Source organism: Microcaecilia unicolor, chromosome 4 (assembly GCF_901765095.1).
Source record: "Microcaecilia unicolor chromosome 4, aMicUni1.1, whole genome shotgun sequence".
In the NCBI taxonomy this organism is placed as follows: domain Eukaryota; kingdom Metazoa; phylum Chordata; class Amphibia; order Gymnophiona; family Siphonopidae; genus Microcaecilia; species Microcaecilia unicolor.
The window spans coordinates 64,685,600-64,703,727 of NC_044034.1; the positions used below are offsets into that span (position 1 = coordinate 64,685,600).

Genomic DNA, 18,128 nt, shown 5'->3' on the forward strand with positions numbered 1-18,128 from the left:
ATATATATATATATATATATATATATATATATATATATATATATATAAATGAAGATGTAGATATAATAGGCATCTCAAAGACCTGGTGGAAGGAGGACTACTAATGGGACACTTACTGGGTACAAATTATATTGCAATAATGGTGTGGATCAAACTGGAGGGGGGGGGGGGGGTTGTGCTATACATTAAAGAGGAAATTGAGTCAAATAAAAATTCTGCAGGAAATAGATAGCAACGTGGAATGGATAGAAATTCCATGTGTGGAGGGAAATAGTATACTAGTAGGGCTATACCACCCTCCGGCAGGCCAGAACGAGCAAATACTGACTGGATAAATGTCATGTCAGGAAATGTTAGAGAGCTAAACTTCTTTGACAAAATAAAGAACTGCTTCTCGGAGCAACTGGTCCAGGAGCACACGAGAGTGAGGAGCTATGTTAGATGGAGTCTTTCAGTGGACTGCAGGTCTTAGTATGAGAGGTAACCATGTTGGGTCTGCTAATAGACAGTAATCATAACATGATCAAATTTGAGTGAACTGGAGTGAAGTTACCAAGGAAATCTACTGAAGCAGCATTAACTTAAAAGAGAGCAACTATGATAAAATGAGGAGGAAAATGGTTAAAAAACTAAAAGGATCAGTGTAAAGGTTAGGACTTTAAATCAGGCTTAAGAGTTGTTTAAAAATACTATCTTGGAAGCCCAGAACAAATATATTCCACATATTAATAAAAGGTGGAAAGCAGAGCAAACAGCTACCAGAATGGTTAAAACGTGACGTAAGACATATGTTGGTAGGTAAATGAATGAAATACAGATGAATTCTACAAGGGAGGTGAGTACGGGGACAGTATGAGGATATGGGAAAGGCTTATATAAGAGCTTCTTACACAAGCATCTGCTACGGCACAAAAAAAGAAAAAAAAAAGAGAGGAAGAGGAAGTAATTGTTAGACAAGACTGAGGAACTTTACAGACCACTCTCTTTGATGTTTTCTTTGAAGTCCAATCAATAGATGCTTCAATTAAAGTACCATTTGGATTTAATGGAAACTGATAAAGTAGTGCATCAACTGAGGCGGGTTAAGTGAGATTATATGGAACTAGGGAATAAAGCAGGAAGGTTACTGGCCTGGCAGGTCAACAGGAACAAGGCATTCCAGGTAGGTGGGTAGGTTGTAAAATGGGGGAAAAAATTTTTTTTTTTTACTCAAAATAAAGCTATTGCAGTAAAGTTTAAGAAGTTTATGAGGGTCCTGTACAAGTCTGAGCTGACTTGTTCGAAGGATGTTATTCATAGGTGTGTTGAAGAGGCAGGTTACTTAGGTGAGACCTGAAGAGATATTGATTTTTGGAAAATAAATTAGAAAGGATTAGGGGGGGACTGTGATATGGAACTTACTATAGAATGGCATCAGGTAAAGATGGTCTACCTGAGCAGGGGCCGTACCAACACAGTACGGGGGTAAGCACCGCAGGGGGGCACCGACCTCTGGAGGGCACCGCCCACGCCATGCTTACCCTCATTGATTACCTCAGCTCCCGGACCCCCGACAGCAGCCCTTTATCTAAATTTACCTCCGACGTCGCAGCAGCAGAGCAGCATCAGTGAAAGCACTGCTGATGTCTCCAGCCTTCCCTTCGCGCTCGTTCGTTCCCTCAGTGTCCGCCCTCGCAAGGAAATGATGTCAGAAGAAGGCGGGACACCTGAGGGAACAAACGAGCGGGAAGGGAAGGGAAGGATGGAGACGTCGGCAGCACTTTCACTGACGCTGCGCAGCTGCTGCCACGATGGAGGTAAATTTAAAATTAAATACAAGAAAACAGACTCAGAGGGCGGGCAGGTGGGACATGGGAGGGCAGGAGAGAGAGGAGAATTGCCGGATATGGATGCACAATGGATGGATGGAGGGCAGAGAGGAGCATCCATGGACATGGATGGGAGGGCAGGACCCAGGGAGAGGAGAAATTGCTGGACATGGAGGGGAGGGGAGAGAGGAGAATTGCTGGATATGGATGGAGGAGGGAAGGGCAGAGAGGGACATGGATGGGAGGGCAGGGCCCAGGGAGAGAGGAGAATTGCTGGATATGGATAGAGGAGGGAAGGGCAGAGAGGGACAAGGATGGACATGGATGGGATGGCAGGGCCCAAGGAGAGAGGAGAAATTGCTGGAAATGGAGGGGAGAGAGGAGAAATTGCTGGACATGGAGGGGAGGGGAGAGAGGAGAATTGCTGGATATGGATGGAGGAGGGGAGGGCAGAGAGGGACAAGGATGGACATGGATGGGAGGGCAGGGCCCAGGGAGAGAGGAGAAATTGCTGGAAATGGGGGGGGGGGAGGGGAGAGAAGAGAATTGCTGGATATGGATGGAGGGGGAGGGCAGAGAGGGACATGGATGGACATGGATGGGAGGGCAGGGCCCAGGGAGAGAGGAGAAATTGCTGGAAATGGGGGGGGGAGGGGAGAGAGGAGAATTGCTGGATATGGATGGAGGGGAGGGAAGGGCAGAGAGGGACAAGGATGGACATGGATGGAGGGGAAGGGAGAGAGAAGAAATGCTGGGCATGGATGGAGGGGAGGGAAGAGAAGAGAGAGGAAGGAGATGAGGGAAAAGGAAGAAAACCTGCACATGGATGGAGAAAATAGGCAGAAGCTGGATCCACTGGACAGTCTGCAGAGGACCCAGCTTTTACTTACGGATATAAGGCAAGAAATGAAGAAGAAAGGAGGAAAGTAAAGAAATAAATGGAAAGGAAGCCCTGGAAACAGAGTTAAGAGGACAGCTAGCAGCAGAATCAGGTACTGGGCCAGCATGATCAAGTCACCAGACAACAAAGGTAGAAAAAAATCATTTTATTTTCATTTTAGTGTTTGGAATATGTCCACTTTGAGAATTTACATCTGCTATCTTATTTTGCAATGTATAGCAATTTGTTTCTAAGAATATTGCTGACAATTCCTGTCAGTGTAGCAAGTGGTGAGCGATCATTTTCACAGTTAAAATCATAAAAACTTATTTGCGATCAAGTATTTCGCAATAAAGGCTTGTAAGCCTTGCCATGATTGCTATTGAGAATGATATATGTGCCCAGTAGATATCAAAGATTTAATTACTAATTTCGTGAACATGAAAGCACGAAAGCTAAGTGGTTGTAAACCCTCTATTTGTTCAGCAATCCACAAAGATGCACTTCATCTTTCAGCTCATATTTCCTTTGCATCTTGTGTCACACGGGGGGGGGGGGGGGGGGGGGCAACTGATAGTCTGCAGGGGGGCACCAGAGACCCTAGGCACGGCCCTGTACCTGAGGAATATTATAAGATTTTACAGCCAATATCAGATTCAACGGAGTTTTGGAAGGTCATACCCTTCGCCCATCTATGTATGAAGCTAATGTAGTTAATACTGCCAAAAGATGAGACTAAATGGTCCACTTATAGGCCAATTGCTTAAAAATATTTGCAAAAGTGCTGGCCAACCAGTTTTGAAAAGATCTTATCTAAACTGGTACATTGGAACCAGACAGATGGGGAATAATAGAAGAAAAAATCTAATTGAGGAGATATAGAGGAGTAAGGTAAAGGTGTTATGTATAGCACAGGATATTGAAAAGGTATAAAAAAAAAAAGTTACTTTTTTTCTTCTTAAATTTGGGGTCCTCCATCATGGGGGGGGGGGGGGGTTGGGAGAACATTTCGAGGTATAGGTGTAAGCAGGAATATGGTAAGTTTGCAGGGGAAGGAAGGCTAGCTATCACTGGCATTTGCCCCCAATACAATAAACTCTTCGGATCTATTAATCCTCCATCAAGCCAATGGCTGGCTATTGGCTTTGGAATCTAAAATAGCATTGTGGCAGTATTACAATATTTTCAGCAGGTTTTCAGTGTTATGAGATCTGTGAAGCTCAGTGAATGGGATCAGATCAGTGGAATTTAGATTAGAAAGTAGGACCTGTTAGAGATGCACAATATCTCCTTTACTATGTGCGTTGGCACTAGAACTGTTGAGTGCAGTCAAATAAGTATATAAGGTATCATATGCTATATGCAGATGATACACTAATTTTTATGAAGGTTATAAGTATATAACACATCATCTGCTATATGCAGACGATACGTTTTTATGAAAGATCAACTGAACTCCACGAGCATAACTGTTGCAAGAATTGCAGTTGATTGGTGGGGTTTAAAGTTAAAATTGAGGAAAACAGAAGCTTTGGTTGTTAATATAACACATCAAGAGTTGGGCCATGACTTCCCTTTTAGGATTGCAAGAGGGAATATTAGATATTTGGGGATAGAGAGAGGAATTTGGGTGAGCTGAGGTGAGCTATGAAAAAATTGACATACAAGATTCAGGAACATCTGGTGTCGTAGAAGACCCTGATGGGAATGTACAGCTACCAGAAACATGATGATTTTGCTCAAGTTACTGTTTCTATTTATGCATCTCTCTACAGAGATCCCCAAAAGCAATTTATGCTGTGAGAGAAGATGTTTCAAAGAGATAGGGGAGGACTTTTAAGTTTTCGATTTTTCTTGATTGCCATTTTGTGCAATTTTCTTTTTTTTTTTTTTTAGGGCATAGTTACTAACATGAGTAGAGGAGTGGCCTAGTGGTTAGAGCACCGGTCTTGAACTGGCCACCTCTGGAATCCCACTGCTGCTCCTTGTGATCTTGGGCAAGTCACTTAACCCTCCAGGTACAAAATTAGATCGTGAGCCCTCCAGGGACAGAGAAATACCCAGTGTACCTGAATGTAATGCACCTTAAGCAAACTACTGAAAAAGGTGTGAGCAAAATCCAAATAAATACATACTGTTAACGTGTTATTTTATCACAGATCCCATTTTATGCAACAAGACCTAGTTACTAATAACTGGGGTTAGCAGTAAAATAATACATCTTAGCAGTAGCCCATTTTAGTAACTACACCCTTTAGTGTTACAATTGTGAAAGAACTAGCACAGATCGCCTCTCAGTATCTATTCTACATAGTTCATTTTTACACATTTATCCTAAATCTGATTTGTCAGACCTTTCAGCAAGATGGTGTAGAGATCTGCACCGTTCCTGGGCCTCTCTTGATTTTCATTCATTACTTGCTAGGATACCAAGCCACACTGTAAACGCCGATTATAAAGAATGTCATTTTCAATGTTTTGCACAGGGCCTTACTCGACCACAGCCATTCACAATGAGGACTGTGGACTCTCCCTTATGTCTGAAATGTAATCTAGCAGGTAACTCTTTCTTCCATGCTATTTGGACTTGTCCCCAGGTTCAGTTATTTTGGAAGTCCTTGACCTCTTACTTGGATCGAATCCTTCAATCCCCCATATCATTTTCTCCCAGGGGCTTCTTGTTGAATTATGGTGGGGTCTTTGTACAGCATGACAGTGGAGAACGACAGTTTCTGCATAAAGCAGGGATTGTGGGCAAGAAAACTATTTTAGGAGTGTGGTTGATCCCTCTTCTTTTGGACCTGGCGTAACAAACTCCATGCTTTGATGCTATTGGGGAAAAAAACAGCTCCTCAAATGTCCTTTAAGCACAAAAAGACATTCCTCTAAGTCTGGGACAAATATATCAACCCTCTATCATCTCAAGCATGGAGTGGTACTAAATACCCTTTCAATGATTATGGGGACTCTGGTGTCTATGTGTGTGTGTGTGGGGGGGGGGGGGGGGGGGAGGGGTTGTTTTTTTATTTTCCTTTTAGAGCACTCCAGGATTTCTCTTTCAGGGGATCAAAGAAACCAGACCCTCTGAACACTGATATTGTTGTTCTGTTCTTGGATGGATTTATATTATAAAAAAAAAAAAAAAAAAAAACTTTGATGACTTATCTGTTTTGTTCTTGTTGTTACTTGTCATCAATAAACCTGATTTAAGCTATAATTGTAAAAAAGAGAGGAAAGTAAGAACCTGGCTGTAGTAGTGAACTGATTAAGAAGTATTAGCTTATGTCAAAGGAGAAGTTCTATTTGTATTTTGGTATGGCTTTAATATTGCATGTACTGTAAAGTGGTTTCAATAAAAATGAAGAAAAAATGAGAAATCATGTGATGCAATGGGCAGGAATGGACGATAAATAGTGTAACTCCTCTGAACCTTATCCTGCTAAATTGTCAGCCTCTACTTATTGGTTGTGTTTTGGGGATAATAAAACTATTTCTAACCCACTGTATCTGAAAATATTCTAGGTGGGTAACAAAGATACATACAACGAAAAATATAATATAAACTGGCCAACATAAAATAAATCATTCAGCATTAATACAGTTGTTCCCAAAAAGCAGAACAGTATCATTAATCTAATAACCCATAGACTTAGACAAACATACGGGGTTTTAGTTCTTTCTTGAACCGAGCAACAGTATGCAAAGAGCAAAGCTCAGTAGGTAGAGCATTCCACAACATGGGGCCCTTAACATAAAAAATAGATCTATGCTCTTCCAACTGAACCTACTGAAATGATGGAACTTCAAGCAGTTGTTTTTGGGAAGTTCTCAGAAAGCGTAAAAGTTGATAACATCTTAGAGTGGAACCGACTGTTGGGGAAGCACAACCATTCCATATTTTAAAAACAAAATTTTAAACTCAATATGGATCTTCATAGGAAGCCAAAGCTTGGGCATCTTTTGAGTGCTTTTCAGGAGGCTTCCAAACTGGTGAAAAGAGATCACAACAAACAATGCCCGATGGAGATCAATATGGTGGATCAGCGCTCTCTGCAGAGTCCTTTGGTCAGCTCCACGTGGATGGCAGAGATTACAGTCGAGGTCACTGCAGCGGTGGAAGCCATGCTAGATAAAAAGCTCCAGCAGTTTTATGACCGGTCAGAAGAGGTTCATGAACGCACAGATAGCCTGAATCTAGAATTGGATGCCTAGCTTCACAGAACTAGTTCCCTGGAGGACCAGGCCCAACAGTCTACCCAGAATCAGCAACTTTTACGGAAAAGAGTGGTGGAGCTTGAGCAAAAGGTAGATAATTTGGCTTCCCATTAGGGCCAGGATTGTATTCAAACTGTGTGCTCTCCTATTTCAGATTTTGTATGGTATTACCCCTGACTATATGTTGCCCCTTGTTACTTTGCCTACTTGCAACTCAATCTTTGGTGCAAGAGACTACCTGCATCTTCATTTTCCTACCTATAAGAAAGTTTATAAATCTATACATTGTCCCATATTTTAGTCTCTCAGAGCTTTGGCATCCTGACAATATAAGCAAACTTGTCCTCATCATATGTGGAGATTTCATGAAGTTCAATATACATTTCACTTACAGGCTTATTTTCGAAAGAGAAGAGTGCCCATCTTTCAACACAAATTGGGAGATTGCGTCCTCGCAGGGTCGCCTAAATCGGCATAATCGAAAAGCCGATTTTGGGCATCCTCACTGCTTTCTATCGCAGGGACGACCAAAGTTCACGGGGCGTGTCGGAAGCGTAGCAAAAGGCGGGACTGGGGTGTGCCTAATACATGGGCAATCCTCGACCAATAATGGAAAAAAGAAGGGCGTCCTGACGAGCACTTGGCCGACTTTACTTGGTCCATTTTTGTTACGATCAAGCCTCAAAAAGGTGCCCGAACTGACCAGATGACCACCTGAGGGAATCGGGGATGACCTCCCCTTCCTCCCCAGTGGTCACCAACCCCTCCCACCCTAAAAAAAAAAACCAAAACCTTTTTAAATATTTTTTGCCAGCCTCAAATGTCATACCCAGCTCCATGACAAGCAGCATGCAGGTCCCTGGAGCAGTTTGTGGGTGCAGTGCACTTCAGGCAGGCGGACCCAGGCCCATCCCCCCCACCTTTACACTTGTTGGTGGTAAATGTGAGCCCTTCAAAACCTATCAGAAACCCACTGTACCCACATGTAGGTGCCCCCCTTCACCCGTAAGGCTATGGTAGTGGGTGTACAGTTGTGGGGAGTGGGTTTGGGGGGCTCAGCACCCAAGGTAAGGGAGCTATGCAACTGGAAGCAATTTATGAAGTCCACTGCAGTACCCCCTAGGGTGCCTGGTTGGTGTGCTGGCATGTCAAGGGGACCAGTGCACTACGATTGCTGGCTCCTTCCATGGCCAAAGGGCTTGGATTTGGTCGTTTCTGAGATGGGCGTCCTCGGTTTCCATTATCGCCAAAAATCAGGGACGACCATCTCTAAGGTCGACCTAAATTTCGTGATTTGGGCGTCCACGACTGTATTATCAAAACAAAAGATGGACGCCCATCTTGTTTCGATAATACGGGATTCCCCTCCCCTTCGCCGGGACGTCCTGCGAGGACATCCTCAGGAAAACTTGGGCGCCCCTTTCGATTTTGCCCCTCTTACAGATTTTGGTGTGATAGTTTCTACTGTCACATTCAGTCATTGTGATTTATATGAAATCACTATTTATTTGCTCTTAAGGCTTTTAAATGGTGAGATTCTGAGACGGATATTTTATCAACTGTATATTTTTTATTAATACTTTCACTATAAAGCTACTAACTTTGATGCACCAAACTGCATGACTCAATAAGTTGAAGATCCATAAGTTTTTCAACAGAAAGATTTAGGGCCACAGATTACCTAAATACAATTGTGAACACTAGTATTACATTTTAACTTGTGACTAGGTTTGTTGGAGGTTTCCTCATTTAAATGGCTGCCTGCTTCTTGATGCATTCACAAGTTATTTCCATAACTGGCTCACAGAGTTGGAATAATTCACAAAGTACACAGCGCACTGAAATGGATTTAAAATTTAGGAAAGGATTAAGAAATGTATTCACTGAAGCTTTTAAGTAATTAACGTCTATGACCATGCTTTTTTATTGCTCTGTTTTTGTTTTTAAGTAAATTCTGAAATTTATTTTTTAACCTGCTCAGCAGATGAGAAAGAACATTTTCAAACACATTATCCTATGAATGGGACACAAACAGCCAACTGAGAAGTGCCAATTTAATCAAAGTAGTTGTACTTAGCTGCTGAGATCAGGCAGATGTGAATAGTTTGGTTTCTCTGTGCTGCTTTATAAAACGTAATTAAAAGTTGTTGCAGTTTTACGTTCTTGTGTGCACTATGCTTTGCAATGCATACGGGCACACATGCACAGCTTAGAGGGAACAATGGTTTGTGGTTTGTTTAAAAAGCACTGGAAGAGCACCGAGGCAACAGCTCCTATGACATAATATAATGGAAAATGACCCTGAAACAATGTAGGGGATTGTTTGTTTTGACTGACAGTTTATCTGGTTGATTTTAAAGAAATTAACTGGCTGTGAGCTTGAAAATTAATTTATGTAAAAACTAGTAAAAAAAGCCCCGTTTCTGATGCAAATGAAACAGGGGCTAGCAAGGTTTTCTTCTGTGTGCATGTGGGAGTATGTGTCCATGCCCTCTCTCTCCTCCCCCCTCTGACTCCTTCACTGTTACAGAGAGAGCGATTTGATTTTGTGCTTTGCTGTGTTTTCCTTCACTGACTGTTTGTGTTACAGAGAGGGCGGGGCAGACACTCATGGGGAAACCGGATATCTCTCCCCCTTCACACTTCCGGCTGGAGGCTTCATAGAACGTTGGTGGTGCCTTTTATATAGAGAGATTATCAGCTCTGTACTTTCAGAGAACACTGAAATCATCAGTAAGATGCTATATTTGCGTGGTTAGTACAGAATGATGTGGGGACAAAGTTTGTCCCCATTCATTCCCGCAGCCCTCGAACATCTGCTAAGTCTGACCCTGATGGTCTTCTTTAAGCAAAGCATTGGCATTTGTACATCATTAAAAGTGGACCTTCAGGCTCAGAGTGATGACATAGTTAAAAAAATTATATGAGCTGATATTCACCGGTGGGTGGTGAATACATAAATACATAACTTATCTATAGATTTTTTAAAAACTAAATTGATAATATTGGGCCAAATCAATTGCTAGATAGCCAAATACTAGCCACAGGCAGGGATAGGGGAGAGGCAGAGTTGCAAATCATTTGTTTAGCAGGTAGTGCCAGCACATTTACCAGTTTACAGTTTATTAAATTTGTTATACTACCTGGCTATTTAACAAGATCACAGAAGTGTACAATTAATTTAAAAAGAATGAAAATACAAAGAAAGAAAAATAAGAAAAAGAACTATAATAAATGATAGGAAAGCTCAATCATACAAGACCACCCACACATTGTAAAAATATAGTAATCATGCACTTTCTAATCAGTCCCCTACTGAGGAATTTCAAAGGCAATGCAAAAATAACATGTTTTCAAAAGGTGCTTAAAATGAGATATTGATTTCTCAGATCTCAAGGCACAAGGTGTTCCATATCAATGGCGCCACAACAAAAAAATGCTCCCTTCCTTATACCAACTGAGCCTCACTCAAATCTGGTAACACTAAACGAAAACTGTTCAATGAAAGCAGATTCTTCACAGGAACATATGGGTGTAAAAGATCTGCAAGCATCGATGGCGCCCAGTCATGACATGCCCTGCATTCTTCCCTTCCTTACCTTCCTCCACATCACGACGCAAAGAGATTACCTATAGGCCTGCTCTGGGGCTTTCCCTCCTCCAGCTCCTGCCTTCTGCTTTGACTTCATGTTTCATGAAATAGGAAGTTGCCTCAGAAGGCAGAAGTCAGCAGAGCAGGGAAGGCCCTGGAGAAGGGGAATCTCCTTGCGATGTGGCAGGGAGGAAGAAGGTAAGGGAGGAAAAACAAAGGAAGGAGGGAGGGAGGAGACACCGGACCTGTGGTAATCGCATTTTACTTTTTAAAGCGGGAGCAAGGCTTTTTACCACTCCCATGGGGGGCGGTAAAAAGTTTTACGACCGCACCCACGGTAAAACCTTGGTTAATCAAAGATTTGACCGTGGGTTCCCATCCCCGTGTCATTCTCTAGTGCTTAGAACCAGTCCTCACAGAATAGTTGGAAAATGTTAGTAGGAAGCCTGCAACACTGCTGCTGAACCTGGTAATTTAATATAAAGATTCTGAGAGGACAATATAAAGATAAAAAATGGCTAGTAGAAATATCAGACAGTGGAGGAGTGGCCTAGTGGTTAGGGTGGTGGACTTTGGTCCTGGGGAACTGAGGAACTGAGTTTGATTCCCGGCACAGGCAGCTCCTTGTGACTCTGGGCAAGTCACTTAACCCTCCATTGCCCACCGCATAGAGCCTGCCATGAGTGGGAAAAGCGCGGGGTACAAATGTAAAAAAAAAAAAAAAAATAGTTCTTTAAACACTGCCTGCCACAAATTTGTTGGGTCAATGTTTAGGCTTTTCTAAACCTTCCCATCACATTCTGGCACAGTCTTGTAGCTCTCACATCCTTACCTTCCATGGCTTTTGACAGTAATAAAGCAAATATATTCTGCCCTTTTTAGTTTTGAACAAAATAATCCCCTCACATATGCAAGAGAATGATCGATTGCATGATGTAGTCTTCCTTTTATATACAACAATCATCTCAACAGCTGTTTTACACAGTGCTAGTCTTATATTTTTCCAAGTTGAGATATTTGAAAGGAACAAATAAAGCCCTTTATTATTTTTCGTTCATTTGAATATTTGGAAATATGAGGTTGGCGTATTACCTAATTACAGAATCTGTTCTATTATATCCTGGAATAGAGGAGGCTTTTTCCCCAGGAGACCCCAGGATTTGCAGTGTTGTGTTGATATCCACCTCAGTTGAATGCTTGATGGAATATTCCATGATTTCTGAAGGTATTAGTGGAGTTTCTCCCTGAGTATCATCAGCTAAGAGGTAGCCTAAAAGTTAAGGGAGAAAAATCCTTAAGGAAGAACACAAAATACATTCTTATAGGACTAAGGAATTAACCCGAAAGAGGACATGTGATCTTTTTATTCTGTTACTATTATCACAGATTTTTCAACAGGGTTTAAGTCAACCACTTATTAGGACAAAACTTTTCTTCACAAAATTATATGGTCTTATTTTCCCAAAATGAGCTTTCCTTATAAACAGGGCTGGACAAAACATTTTTAAACTAGTATTTAGCATGTAAGCCTACAAACATGGGCAATAATGCACATAAGCATCTGATCTGTGAATTTCTGTACATCCTCTATGAAAAGGGCCAGGGATTAAATCCTATTAATGCCACATTTCTTGAAATAAAGAAGGTGGTAATGTAATTAAAAAAAAAAGTGGGCAGATAGAGATTGGATTACTTTGGTTCTATCTGTAAAACTACAGAAATTACTTATCTTTCTACTGGGTGTACCAAATTATTTACCCAGAGATGAAAAATTGTATGCCAATATTGTTAGACATGCCCCCAATAAAAAATATAGACACACAGAGGCCAATGGTAACAATGCAGGTCCATTGTAAATTGGAAGGTAATGTGTTAAATGTGAACTCACTCACTCCAAATAAATTACTATATGTTGATAATTGCACATTAGCTTTGTGTTGAGATATCTGAAGTTGCAACTCAGTGGCACTGCTTTCAAGAGCTATATCACCAACCTGTGACTAAAATAAGCCAGTGAATATCCTCATACAGGTCATCAAGTAGTTTATTGTCATCAGCTGAGCCTGAGCCTGGTGAGGAGAGTAGCTGCTGTTGATACCTTTGCAACTGACCATGAAGTCTTGTCACTCTGTCTTCTAATAAACTAAATATATATATTAAAAAAAAAAAAAAAAAAAAAAAATCAGCTCAAATAGTTAATATTAACAGTTACAAAACTTTTAGATGGCAACTGCAGTAATTGGGAAGCAAAACCAGTGTTGGGGAAACTTCTACGGTCTGTGCCCTGAAAATGGCAAGGGCAAATCAAGATCAAGTATGCATACGTAGTATCACATCATACCTTATGCCAGGAGTACCTTTGTTGGGCAGACTGGATGGACCGTACAGGTCTTTATCTGCCATCATCTACCATGTCACTATGTTTAGTATTCTTAGAGAACAAATTAGGCTGTGGGATGTTTCTATAGCTTCCCCCTCCCGACACACATTTGACTATATTGTCAAGATTTTCTCCCTATCAAATCTAGCTTTGAATTGCAGTGGAGTAGCCACCTAGTGGTTAGGGCAGTGGGCCGAGAACCAGGGAACCCAACGTTCAAATCTCACTAATATTCCTTCTGAGGAGTGGCCTAGTGGTTAGGGTGGTGGACTTTGGTCCTGGGGAACTGAGTTTGATTCCCACTTCAGACACAGGCAGCTCCTTGTGACTCTGGCAAGTCACTTAACCCTCCATTGCCCCATGTAAGCCGCATTGAGCCTGCCATGAGTGGGAAAGCGCGGGGTACAAATGTAACAAAAATAAAATAAAAATCTTGGGCAAAATATTTAACCTTCTACTGCCTCATATACAAACAGAGTGTAAGCCTTTCAGGGACAGGAGGTTATCAATAGAAATCAAACAAAATAAAACATGGAAAAGAAAATAAGATACCACCTTTTTTATTGGACATAACTTAATACATTTCTTGATTAGCTTTCGATTATCTGTGGCAGCAGATAGTATATATAAGAGAAACATCAAAGCATTACTTTAACAGTCTGACAGAGTGGGAGGGGTGGGGGGTATGCATGGGGACATCAAAGCATTTCATTGATATTCTAACAGGATGGTGTGGGAAGGTGAGAGGAGGGTGATAAACAGAGAAATAAACAGAGAAATACAACTTTATGGTTTATAATGGGCTAGAAAACCCAGATCCTTATTAAGTCCTGTCTGTTGGGTGTCAAAATATTCAATCATTCTAACTTCAAAGGTCTTACATTCTTATATTGTTTTAAAGTTACCTTTCAGGATCCTTACTATGAAATCACTGGTGCAGTGTTCTGGTCTTGTAAAGTGTTGGCCAACAGGGGTGGGGGCTTGACTGGCACCAGCTATTTTCATGTGATGTCGTTGCAGACTGAATCTTGTCTTAAGCATCTGGCCTGTTTCTCCAATATAGCATCCTTCGTTACATTTTTTACACTGAATGATATATACCACACTGGAAGATGAGCATGTGAAAGATTCCTTTATGTTGAATATTTTTCCTTTGTGAATGACTGTGGGGTCCTGTGAAATGTTTTGGCATAGCTTGCAGCTGGATGTATTGCAGGGAAATGTGCCCTTCTCTTCACCTTCAGTCTACGTTGGGAGTTTACTCCTGATCAGCTTGTGTTTTAAGTTTGGTGGCTGTCTGAAGGCCAGCACTGGCGGGGATGGGAATATCTCTTTCAGTAATTCATCCCCCTGGAGTAGGGGCTGTAGGTCCCTTATGATTTTCCTTAGTTTCTCCAGCTCTGGGTTGTATGTCACTACAAGGGGAATGCTGTTGTGGCTTTTTTTTTCTTTGTACTGTAGCAGATTTTCCCTGGGTGTTTTTTCCCTATCTGCTACCACATTTGCTTATTTCCGATCTGACGAAGAAGGGCAACCTTCGAAAGCTAATCAAGAAATGTATTAAGTTATGTCCAATAAAAAAGGTATCATCTTATTTTCTTTTCCATGTTTTATTTTGTTTGATTTCTATTGATAACATTTAAGAGTGGACTAACACAGCTACCACACCTCTCTACTTAAGAGGGACAGGAGGAAAATAGCTACCACATTAATTTAACTCACTTTGAACTATTACTGAAAAGATGTGACAAATCTAACAAAAGAAAATTATTCATGCTACTTGAAGTCACTATGGGGAGATTCACCAACGCTTTTTACCCCATGGGGAGGGTAATTCTAACAGGGTGCCTATTTTAAGCCTATTTTATAAAGCTGGCGTTTACTTTTCTTTTTAAAATACTAGCACAAGTGACCAGAAACATGCTTATATATAAGGTATGAGCACTTAAATTAGCCATATAGCTGGTGTAAATGCCCATGCTTTGTTGCAAGCTAGAATGCAAATACATTACAGGTTTCTACAATGTACAGGGAAGACTTATGAACTCCATCCAAGTGGACACTCACCAGTGGAGTACATACCACCAAATCATGGCATGTACTTTTCTGCTACTCAGTACTCTGTTTAGTGGCCACATGCATGTAAATAACTAAAATGTTATTTATAAACCTTTTAGTCAACAACTTCTAGAATTACTCCCTTTGTCTCTACAGGGGGGAAAAAATATATCAAGCCCTGTATCTCATAACTCATTACAAACTTCTGGCGATGAAGCAGTCATTCTAGGTTTCATCCTCAAACTGCAATATTTTTCTTTTCTTTCTTTTTTTTTTCTTTTTGGGGGGGGGGGGGGGGGGGCCCTCAGGCTACCTGAAGAGGAAAATATTTTTGGCAAACCTCATTATTCAAGCTCCTCAGTTCCTTATTTTTTAAGGTTTTATAGTGTAAAGCATTTATATTTATACTGTAAACATATGGCATAGGCATGGCACATCATTGGTTCTATGGTATACCCACCAGTAAAACAAGTACAGTTTTACAGCTTTTACATATTCTCCCCAAACTTCTACCCTTCCTCACCTCTAGCCATTATGGCATCCTTTCCTATAAATACCCCCTCAAACTTTTCAAGTCCTACACATTAAGGCAATTATATGCATCCAGCAATCTTACAAGGACTGTTTAAGGTTATTCATTCACAGTATAGGGTGTACAGTATCAAGGATCTCAGACTTTTTTTGCACCATCAAAGTATGGAAAAGGCTCCTCCACTGTGTAAAAAAAAAAGATATTGAATAACTGGTACAGCCTTTTTTTTATTCACTACTAAGTGATTTTTAAAGCATTTTTGTAATCTTTTTAACTGAATATAGTTGATATACCCGCCTTTCTGTGGTTTTTGCCCGTCCCATTTCCCTCCCCCCCATTTTCTAAGCTCTTAAAATTTCCTAGAAGACAGTTTTGCTGATATTACCAGTGCAGTATTGTTGAAGAATACCAAGTTATTTGTATTCATAATGGTTGTATCTATATATATGGTCTGAAATTATGTAGAACATTTCATTTTTGACACTTGATACATATATCCTCTGATCAAATCAGTCTTCTATGCTCATTTTAGATGTAAGCATGTTCTCTGATGACTGTACTAAGGTGCTCTGAAGATTTTTGTATTTGACAGATTTCCACCATTGATAAAGTAACTGAGCTGTTTCATGAACCCAATTGTTGGAAAGATTGTTCCATGTTCTTTTAGGAGTCTCTCTGATGCCTATTTCTAAAACCTGCCTGTTAAAAGGCCAAGACTGTTACTGTGGAGGATCATAATGAAATTGTTGGAATCTTGTGTTCAAAGCTCCTATATTCCTTGCTCTTTCCAGGTGCTTATTTTAGGTTTCTCAATAACCTGTTCAAATTTGTTTCATACTTTGAAATTTTTTCCATTGACTACTATAAACCTGAAGTTATATTTCTATGTACAATGAAGGATATACCCTGATATACCCTGTACCTTTTATAGGATAAAAAAAGAATGATAAAGGAATTCTAGATTAGTCACATGATACTTCTTGATCTTTTTCATGTTCTTTGCCACTTTATAACATTTTAGCCTGCTTTCGAAAGAAAAGAGCTGTGCGCATTGTGTTTCTTCCACTAACTTTCCCAATAAGCATTCCATCAACTTCAAATTTTTAGGCTATGTCATGGGGTCCCATAAGATCATGAAATGCCTGTAGTTTTCCAAGTGTGTTGCATTATTTGCATATAATTTCAATTATACATCTTTAGCTTCATCTAGCACCTTCAGTCTATTTGAAGTTTTGTACTGTTTTTCACAACATAATTTTATGTGAATTAACTTAATACCACTGGAAAAGTGTAAGGCTCATGGGAAGGGGGGACTTTGAACAGAGCAGATGCACATAAAGGTGAGCTCTGAGGCCTCATGGTCTTATGAGGTACTTGGAAAGGAGGAACAATATAGCAGAATGGCAAACAAGACTACCAGTACAACGTAAGAAGTCAGAACTAGTCTGATCACTCCAGAACTGCAATGGCACCATGGTGCATGACAGACAACATTGCCCATTGTGAATCAAGTAAATGTGCAACACACAGTACTGATGTTAACAACCAGATCAACATTCAAAATCATTTATCCAGATAACGGCTGCTGTTATCCATATAAATAACTTAGCCGGTGCTGGCCATGAATACTCAGCAGTAGTATCTGGATAGTAGCAAGGGTACAGCTGGCAGTTATCTAGAAAGCAATATTCAGAGAACTATCCAGATAACTACCCAAATAGTTAGGCAAGAAAAATTGTTGTCCTAATTTTATCCAGATAGTGGTGGCACACATCCCTCTACCTGAATATTCAGTGTTACATTGTATCTGGATACTGACAAATGGCAGCTGAATATTGACTCAAATGTCTTTAAAAGTATTAAAATACACACTTGTATTCCTTCTCAAATCAGTTGTCCTAAACAAAGACAACAGCCATATCATCTAAGCAGAGTCTTTAAAAAGATATTTTCGTTTTTACCTTATAAGAAGAGGTATACAGTGATCCGAAGCAATTCTTCCTAGCATGCCTATGCTGGCCAGCTGGTCAGAAAACAAGTCTCTATCATCTTCTTGCAATTCATTTATTTCTTCTTCTTCACGTGTTGCTACACCATTGGCAGTCTAGTTATAATTCCAAAGAATTTAAACTTAAGTTACATAGTACTATTTGCTTTCTTTCTGCATGCGCTTTACTACCCAGATAAAATAAAAACATTTTCATATGACTATGTCTCGTGCATCCTCAAAAATACAATTTCCAAAACTGCAACTGAAGATGCCTAGTTTCTCCGAGGACAAGCAGGACACAATGTTCTCACTGATGGGTGATGTTATCTGATGGAGCCCGGCATGGGAAATGCTCCTCAGAATCTCTAATAGCTGCCTTTGGAAGTGACTCACCATGCATGTGCCCTTCCACCCACCATCGTTGCAGAAGACCAGCTCAGTCTTTCGTTTTCTATAAAAGGTTCCAGAGGAGATCCTGGAAATTTTAGACCAGTGAGTCTGACACTGGTGCTGGACAAAATGGTAGAGATTATTACAAAGAACAAAACTACAGAGCATATTCAAAAGCATGGATTAATGAGACAAAGCCAACATGGATTTAGTGAAGGGAAATCTTGCCTCACCAATCTATTACATTTCTTTGAAGGAGTGAACATGTGGATAAAGGAGAGCC

General features: G+C 40.6%; 1 protein-coding gene across 1 annotated transcript in view; it reads right to left on the reverse strand.

Moving 5' to 3' along the window:
• The window catches only part of XPO4 (exportin 4), a 254,758-nt gene that overhangs the window by 88,922 nt on the left and 147,708 nt on the right, over positions 1-18,128 (reverse strand). Inside the window, 3 exon segments of the mRNA XM_030200298.1 lie at positions 11,588-11,765; positions 12,490-12,638; positions 17,427-17,569. Of these exon segments, the coding sequence (XP_030056158.1) occupies positions 11,588-11,765; positions 12,490-12,638; positions 17,427-17,569 (470 nt within the window).